A 9,594-nucleotide genomic window follows, 5' to 3' on the forward strand; every position below is an offset into this window, starting at 1 on the left:
GAAAGGTGTTCTTCATTCAGGATAATGCTCAGCCACATACAGCGAGGATGACATTCCAAAGGCTGGAGCAGTTTGAATGGGAAACGATGCCCCACCCACCATATTCACCAGACATTGCCCCAGCTGATTATCATTTATTCTGTAATCTTCAAAATCATTTGGATGGAAAAAATATGAATTCTGTGGATGAGGTCAGAACAGTCCTGGGGGAGTATTTCTTGTCATGGACAAGTGAATTTTGGAGGAGGGGCCTTGCAAATCTACCAGATAGATGGAAGAGCATTCTAGAAAATGAAGGAGAGTATATTTTAGATTAAAAAAGAACTTTATCTTAATTTTGAAAAATAAAAGAAGTATAAAAATACTGTATTACTTATGGGATGACCCAATATTGCACTGTGCATATTTAAAAATAGTTATTTTCATGTACAAAGGTGATCACATTGCTTGTTCTCTGTTGTTTTCTTGTGCTTTTTTCCCCTTAAAATGGCCATAGGAACACAATCTCATTTAATATGAAAATCTCATTTAATATGAAAATCATTTAATATGAAAATCTCATTTAATATGAAAATCAATAGGAAAATTAAATTTCACATTGTGGAAATGCATGTTTTCAGAAACGCATTGCTTCCGTAAATCAAGAGATCTCTGCATATATACATATCATTATCTATACATGTATTTTTAAAATGCTTCTGTACACTAGAACATAAAAGGGCATTCATGTGGAATTTTTTTCTCAGTATAAAAATACATTGTGCTGAACTCCAAGTAATGTTGGCAAACTACTAGATATGGTGTTTCAGCATGATGTTGCCTCTTCAGTGGTAGATACCACTTCAGTGCCCAATGTTTTTACTCACAAAGTTTATTGAGAGAAAGTTTTCTCCAAGACAAAATTCTGTGCAGGAACAGGTTAAAAATAAATGTTTGCATTAAGCAAAATTTTTGTAAAAAAGAAATTTAGAAAAACATATTTTAAAATCAAATACAAAAATATACATCTCAAAATATATATATTTCCGTTTACATATTTGTTTTGCAAGATTTTTTATGTGAAATCGTGTGTTGAAACAGATGTTGTTGTACTTGGGGATGGTCATATTGCCAGTTTAGCCAATAAAAACACACGCACTGTATATTTGGTGTTAATTTTTTTTTTTTTCAGCTTTATATTACATTAATCTTAATCTTAATCTTATTTCGGCCAGAGTTCTTTCGTCACACTTCTGTGACCTCATCAGTGGTCCTTTGTTTCCTTCTTTCTTATGTGTGTCTCATTTTCTCTATATATTTCATTTTCATTCTTACTGTAGCTAATGCAAATAAAATTTCCAGTAGACAAAAGGAATGCATCTCTGATTCTGAAAAAACTGACCACCTAGACTTGTTTAGAAATGATAAGGAAAAATTTGAAGAAATTGACAATGAGATTGGAACTGATAAAAGAAGTAAATGCTTGGTTATATCTGAATCTGAAGGTAAATAATTCTTATTTTGGATTTCCATTTTCTGTTTACAGTACATTACTATATTTCTTTTACAAAATTACTGAAATATTTAACCCTTTCGTTACTATATTTCTGACCAAAATACACCCCGCATGAGTTTCAATTAAATTCTAAAATAATCATGAATTTAGACTAGTCTCATTAAACACCTGTAACTTTTTTATTTATCAACATATTAATGTGATATTTGGAACATAATTAAAGAAAGGGTTCTTAATCAATTCTATTGCATAATTTTTGTCTCAAAGTTCTCCACGTACTGGTGGGGGGGGGGTGTACTGTTAGTGTCTCTCACATGTAAATATTGGTTCAGCTTCACGAATCGTACTCGTTCATAATACTGGAAATATATTCATCGCCAAAAGGTTCCTGATCGCTCCAGTAATTTGTTATTCTGGGTAACTGTCTAATAATACCCATAATAATATTTATGGCAAAAAATGCCCATATTTCATCTACAGTTGCAGGAAACCACAAGCTATGGCCGGGTTAGTAACGAAAGGGTTAACTTAGTTTCATTTCAAAACCTTCATAGTGATTTTATCTTTTGTGTGTGTGTGTGTGTGTACGTGTACATGTGCAAAGTGCAGGGAAGGAATTCCAGCGGGAAGATGCTCTGGAGGGGACAGACTGAGGCAATATAGGTTGCAAGAGGAGAGTCAGGAGTACCCTATAAATGTGGCATGAAACTGTCCAGCTTAGAGGAATAAAGGAAGCTAGAGTAAGTGAGAGATGAGGCAACATGTCAGTTGGCCAGAGATAGTGTGTGAACAACTTTGTGCTTATTGAGTGGGTTTTCTTTTGATGTTGTCTAAAATATCTGTGTATAGCAGCAACAGCATCCCAGATGTGAGAGCAGTACTTCATACTTGAGTAGTGACTTTATAGTTACAGGCTTTAACTTTTTTGGTTCTGAAAATGAAAAATCTTTTTGATGTAGTTTTGGCTGTAGGGAGGAAATTTGTTCACTTGAAGAGATTCTCAGTAACGGTGAGATTTGGCAGTAACTGTAAACTTCAGAATCTAGATGTATATTTGTGTTTATAGGAAGTATGAGTGCAATAATGTTTTTTTTTTTTCATAAATGTGTAGTGATTGTGCTGTAACACTATTGGTAGATGCTTTTAGTGTCTCTGTTCTGGAGTCATTACAGATTGGGCATGAAGTGTTTAAATATCTGTCTAATCTGAGTTGTGCTGGCAATGCCTACTGCAAAGTGTAATTTTTAGATTAAAGAAAGTCTAGAAGTTAGGGAGAATAGCAATGTTTCAGCTTCTGCACTGGCAACATTTGTGTGGGATGAGTGAGAAGCATGAGAAATTGTGAATGTTTGAGTTACAGATGATGATGCTTTCGTAGGAAAGAGAGGTGAAACATTTTTTCAATGTCTGAGGAGATATGGTCAAAAAGGTGCTGATGGTTTGAAGAATTTAGAGAGTAATAGAAGGGGCAAATGTATTTTTTAAAGTATGATTTAGAACCACTTCCTTGTGTCCATATTCATTCATTCATTGAGAGTGAAACAGTTGTTTGATCTGCCATTTTATACAATATAGCCAACTCATTGAAGCTGATAGTGTGAAATCAATATTGTGATATTGGTTTTCACACTGACATTTCTTTGTGCATTCTGCATTTCAACATCTGTGATTTCTTTAGAAATCTGTGGTGGTAGATTTCCAGTTGATTGCAGTAAGCAGGAATGTGTGAATTTGTGTTTATCTTAGCTAAACATTAGTGAAGCAGTTATTCTATTGTTTGATTTCAATTATTTTCAGCTGAACAAAGTGATGAAGGAGAGTCGCTAAACATATATAATAAAAATACTCGAGGTTCAGAAAATGTAGGATCTCAGGCTGAAAAATACACCACACAAGTAAGAATGTTTTTATCTGCTTACTGATGCTTTAACTGACTAAGATCCAAATCTCATTAAGCGAACTTCTGTACCAGGATTATATTGAATTTGTTTTTACTAATTTTTACTAATTTAGGAGGGAAGTCTATGAAATAAGGTGACCTAGTGTCACAAATGTAAGAAATTGAGACATTTCAATATTGGCTGTACTGCAAACTTATCCATTTGATGACCAGTTAAAAGACTAACTTTCTTTTTCTTATGTTTGGAAGTTTTTTTGATCTTGCAGTCGGTGTAGTTCTTCCCTAATCACACTTATAGCCAATTATCACAGCTCTGGCATTTTCTGTGAAAAAATCATTTCTAACAACCTTCTGTGAGGGTATCTCTTTTCCTTTACTTGACCAATAAGTTCTTGAAGTATCATTTTTTTTACCTTTGCCTATATTTCATAAGAAATTCAGCAATTTGTGTTTGATTTTGTCAAATTGAGCTTTACCAAAGTTCATTCTTATTGCTCACTTTAAACTTATAATTGTGATAAAATCTTTCAAACCTTCATTAACCTTACATCTTTCTAAGGTTATAGTTATTCTAACAGACTCTTTAACCCATACTGATTTCTCTTTAATTGCTCATATGAACTTCTTTTATTTCTTTTTAAACATCTTTCGTGTCCTTCACAGTTTTCCTAACAAGTTTTTGTTTGTCCAACTTGACTGTGACTGGGATATTAAGTAGGTCTCTTTATTTTTTCAGTTGATACATACCAACACCATTTAAAACATGCAACCCATTTCTAGTAGTATCCTGGTGTGCCTCTTCATTCCATTGAGTTCATTCTTTATATACTGAAGACTTGCTCAATATTGATATTGCTAAGTGGTCGTCTCATTTACCCCTTAAAGCCCTGTTATGCATCATCATCATCATTTAATGCCCATTTTTCATGCTGGCATGAGTTGGATAGCTTGGCAGGAACTGGTAAGGCTAGGAGCCGCACCAGGTTCTGTAGTCTGTATTAGCTTGGTTTCTACAGCTGTATGTCCTTTCTAACATCAACCACTCCACAGTGCTTTTTAAGTAACACTGGTACCATCACTGGTGCTTTTTACATGGTGTCTTGGTTTTAGGATCTCAATTCTGTTGTTGTGGGTGGGTCTTCTCAATTACAGCAATGTGCCACATATCTTGGTCCGCTGTCATCTTCTTCATAAGATTCAGTGTTTTTAAGTGCCATTGAAAAACTGGAATTAAGCAAGAAATAAACTTTAGCTTCATTTTAGAAAGGCCTTCTTATCATGAGATTTCCTATTTGCATCATGTACAGGTGTATGCATGCCCAATCCTATTGCATAATGCATGCTTCTCTATTATGAGCTGCTTCTTTGTTTTTCTTGTCAATACAGTTCATATTTCCTGCAGTCAGTGTTTTCTGTTCAATGCCCTATTTGTGATACTGCTGTCAAGTTGATTACTCCGTTGTCGTTGTCGTCAGAACTAGAGCATGTACACTAAAATATGAGAGAACAAAAGCTGTTTGAATGGCCCAAATCTCAATCATACAAAAGAAAAAATCATTGGCTTTTGATGGACAAAGACAGGTACATGTTACTTTTGGCAACATTTTCTTTAACTGTTCAGTGTGAATAATGGGTCAGAGATGGTAGAGGACTTTAGTGCCACCTTGAGTGTCTGCTGCAACTTTTGGCAGAAGATGTGAGTTGCTGCAGAGCCAAATAATAGCAGTTGAACTACAGGAGTTTTACAAGGAACAAATTTTCCAGTTTGGATGATCTGCCCCATTTTTACATATACATGCCATACTTGCTTAATTTATTTGCTGTTGTATTTTTTTTTTGTTGATATTTAATTACTATTATGTTGATATCTTATTAGGAATGTTTTCCTCTTATTCTGAAAAGAGGAATTCTTTTATATTTTACTCTTTGAACCTTGACTGAAGTTAAAAGAAAGCCTGGAGATATTGATAAGACATTGCCAAGAATGTTGCTCAAGAAAAACCAGTGTGACTGTGCTAATAATAATAGTTATTTCACAAATAGTGTCGACCTCAAAATGTATGGACTCCCACTGTCATTCTCCAACCAGTTGACATTACAGTTTGTATCATTATATTGTAGCATAGTTTCTTATGAGATTTTTTATGTAGTCTGAGCTTGTCCATTTCAAAGAATCTATGCCCATTCCCTTACATTAGGTAGACCAAAATTGAAATACTGAAGCAAGTTGATGAAACAAATATTTTTATAGTGTTTTACTTTAACTAAACATTAACTATTTTTGAAGAAAATTCAGTCACGGTTAATCTCAGGTTATTCAACATATATTCAATTAAAGGATAAAGTAATAAAAAATATTATACATAAAACATGATAGTAAAAATAATGATAAAAAAGAGATATATAGGTACCAAATAAAGGATGAGATTGGCTAGTTCCACATAAAATCTTGTAGGATATCGTGTGTACCTTTTAAAATTGGTTAATCATATACTCTAACATCGTTGTTTTGGGAAGGTCATTATGCCAATAATAATAAACATATGCATTTGTTCAATATCACTTGATTATTGTTAGTTAATCTAACCAACTGATTTGGTCATTTGTTTAATATGGTGATTAAAAAATCAACCGGTTGATTGTTTGCCAGTCTTGTCATTGATGAGGTTATGAATAGCAATGAGATGTCCTCTTTCTTCAAGGACTACCTTGAGCCTATGTTCTATGTTCTGCTGTCTAAAAGGCAGAATAACCACCTGACAGCTCCACTTCATTAAAGAATGCATTGCCTACAGGCTATACACTAAATCCATTAATTTGGCTGCTAGACAGTTCATACTTATGGAATACCAAGCAAGAAATTTCTTTTTTTTAGAGATAAATTCAAGGCAGACCATTGATGAGGTCACAAATAATGATGAAAGGATTTTGACAAATGATTGATTAGGTAGTTGGTTAGATATTTGACCAATTGACTAACAATAAGAAGTGATATTGAACAAGTGTGTGTTTATTATTATTGGTGTAATGACCCTCCCAAGACTCAGTAAGATTTGTTTCAGCAGATGAATTTACATCAAGAAGCTTATAAACCAAATACAAAACGAAATACTCAAACATTGTTTAATAGTACTATAAAAAATATATCATCATCATCATCAAACGTCCGTTTTCCATGCTAGCATGGGTTGGATGGTTAGACTGAAAACTGGTAAGCCAGAGAGCTTCACCAGATTCAATCTGATTTGACATGGTTTCTATGGTTAGATGCTCTTCCTAATACCAACTACTCCAAGAGTGGTTGGTATTAGGTGCTTTTTACATGCCACTGGAATGGGTGCCATTGATGTGACACCGGCATTGGCCATGACTATGGTATCACTTTGCTTGACAGGTCTTCTCAAGCACGGTATATTGCTAAAGATCTTGGTCGCCTGTCACTGTCTCCGTGAGACCCAACACTCAAATCAAATGTGAATGCAAGATGTTAGACAATGAAAAAACAAGCTCTGATGGAAAGTTGTTTTTTGATTCTGTTTAGCTTTGTGTCTATACCTAGTTGTAAGATATTGATTTTTAACTTAGGCACAAAGCCAGATATTCTGAGAGAGAGAACAGCCAATAATATCAATCCCCATAGATTTTAGCTGGAACTTTTCTTTATTACACTAGGAGGAGAACAACAAAGTGAAGGTGATCAGTTGTTTTTTAGTTATCTAATCTATTATTTATTACACATGACCATTACATTTGTTGCAGCTTTGTGCCTACCTGGAAAATGATTTGGTTGAGATGAAAAGACAAATTGCATTACTGGAAGCTAAATTAGGTATGGATGACTCAACTATTAATGAAGATACTGACTGTAGAGATGAGTTAAAACTTGCATCATGTCAAGAAGCAGAGATTCCAATGCCAGATGGTAACTTGATAAAAACCATGGATTGTGATAATAAATACATGAGACTGAGTAGTGATGAAGATGTCATTCCAGATTCTTTTCCAGGTATAAATTCCTTCTCTATTCATTTTTTTTTTCTATTAACTCTTTCTTTCATTAATTGATTAATTTATTGGGTGATTAGTTTATTGATTAAGTCTTTCTGAAAAGAAAACAAACTTTGTTTTGCAGAAGAACCTACAGAAAAATGTCTGTCATTTGATGACAGTAAAAAGTCAGCAACAGAAGACAGTGAGGAATTATTTTTCTCTCCCTCATTTCAAGGATCTTCGTCTGCAGCTTGCTATCCCAAGGTCCAGAATAGAAAGAAAAGAAGCCAGCATGATAATAGGAATTGTTTGCGAAATAAACTTAAATGCAAAAAAAATGTACCCATTATTGAAAGTGATGAATCTGATACTTCGGTTGTTTTGGCTGATGAGGACGGAAATGGTTCAGTTGATAAGGAAGAAGTCATTCCATCTGACATTACTGACAAACATTTACCAGAGAACAAATCTCATAACCATTTGAAGTAAAGTCAATTTTCTATAATTTCAAATATTGATTGTTGACCTGACTCTAAATTCTTACAAACCTATCCATGTCCCATCCACTCCTTGTTCCCCTCTCCCCCCCCCCTCTCTCTCTCTCCATGAGGAATACTTAATTATACACTGCATACTGCTAATATTTAATTCTCATGTCTAATACTAAAATGTTAGCTATAATACCTTCTGATACTTTTGAGTGTAGCTGAAAGATTAAGTGAATGCTTACATTTTTGTAGCCCATTAGAAATGGCTCTTAGCCCTTTAACTGTGGAAAGCAGATATATCCACTTAAAATTTCATTACCCTGGAAAGCAGTTTTATACACCAGTCTATTTTTTGTTGAGGAATGTCATGTTTGAAACTATTTTCTGTTGAAATATGTCAAGTTTACTGAGGCTTGCAGTAATACCAATTCTATTTCTATTTTTGGTAGATATTAAACATCATCAATGAACTAACCATGAAATATAATTTCACAGTTAAAGGGTTAATTGTACTTTATCTGATCAGTTGAAAGATTTTCGTGTATTAAATTACACTTTGCCATTGATTTATTTGTTTCTAATATATACATTTATAATTTTTGCAGTAAAAGTAAAAACAGTCTCAAATGTGAACCTTCTCACAATTCATCAAATCCATTTAAGTCTTTTGTTAATATTGACTTTGATCAGAAAGAAGAGGAAGTGCGATTTGACATGCAGTTAACTAACACACTTAAGCAGATAAAAAATCTTGTTGCTACAGGCTTGTCAAATGTTGCTGTGGTAAATATATGTTCTGATTTTTATTAATGTTCATAAATATGGAAACTGATTTACACTATAAAATACTGTAGTCATTGAGTCATCATCATTAACAATGATAATTAGAAAAGAAGTTGATCATATATATCTGTGCAATTAGTCTATTGATAAATATCCTTTTAATTATAACTAGATTCTCTTCATTTTGTCATAGAAACATCAGAAAATATTGAATGTCTTATTGATTCTCATTGGAAATACTTATTTAAAAATTTTATATTGTGTTTTTAGAACATTTTTGCTAGTGCTACATTAAATATTTTTTAAGGCATTGAACAATATAGCTTCATTATTGTTGCCTTTGCTACTGCCAATGTCATATCAACATAGTGGTGGGGGTATGGCATTGGCATTGTTGTTGTTGAATGAACAGATACACATTCAGTATGAATGTGTCCTTCAAAATTTTTCTATCAAAGATGTATAAACAGGATAAGGTAAATCTACCCCACAAAACCGAATATCAATTTGGGAGGGAGAAACGTTAAAGATAGTCCTTCATGTAACTCAACAGCTTAATCAGTAAGGGGAGACATGTCAAGCCAAGTGAAATTGTGGTTGTGGTCAGTGTCAGTGAAATGTAAAAGTCACCTGTGCTGGTGACACATTAAAGGCATCCATACTTGGAAGGACTGGAAGAACGGTGGTAGCAGGGAATTGTACCAATGTGCCAGAAGGGAGGCTAGGCGACAGGTTTATTTAGCCAGAGGGGAAGCAGATAAGGAAAGATTTGCCAATGTTCTGCGCCGTGAGGACCAAAGACTCGAGGTATTTCGTGTTGCAAGACAGTGTAGGAGAGAGAATAGTGATGTTGTAGGAGAGAAATGTGTTCGCATGGATGATGGTACGCTTGCATTAAATGAGGATGCAAAGAAAGAGGTCTGGAGATGCCACTACGA

General features: G+C 34.0%; 1 protein-coding gene across 5 annotated transcripts in view; it reads left to right on the forward strand.

The window, feature by feature from the left end:
• Window positions 1–9,594, forward strand: part of LOC106871917 (uncharacterized) — a 122,492-nt gene that overhangs the window by 83,839 nt on the left and 29,059 nt on the right. For all 5 annotated transcript variants that reach the window (XM_052970578.1, XM_052970577.1, XM_052970581.1 and 2 more), the window contains 5 exons: window positions 1,320–1,484; window positions 3,293–3,390; window positions 7,155–7,401; window positions 7,528–7,870; window positions 8,479–8,656. In XM_052970578.1, the coding sequence (XP_052826538.1) occupies window positions 1,320–1,484; window positions 3,293–3,390; window positions 7,155–7,401; window positions 7,528–7,870; window positions 8,479–8,656 (1,031 nt within the window). The remainder of the gene's footprint in view (window positions 1–1,319; window positions 1,485–3,292; window positions 3,391–7,154; window positions 7,402–7,527; window positions 7,871–8,478; window positions 8,657–9,594) is intronic.

This window comes from Octopus bimaculoides, chromosome 9 (assembly GCF_001194135.2).
Source record: "Octopus bimaculoides isolate UCB-OBI-ISO-001 chromosome 9, ASM119413v2, whole genome shotgun sequence".
NCBI classification, from domain to species: domain Eukaryota; kingdom Metazoa; phylum Mollusca; class Cephalopoda; order Octopoda; family Octopodidae; genus Octopus; species Octopus bimaculoides.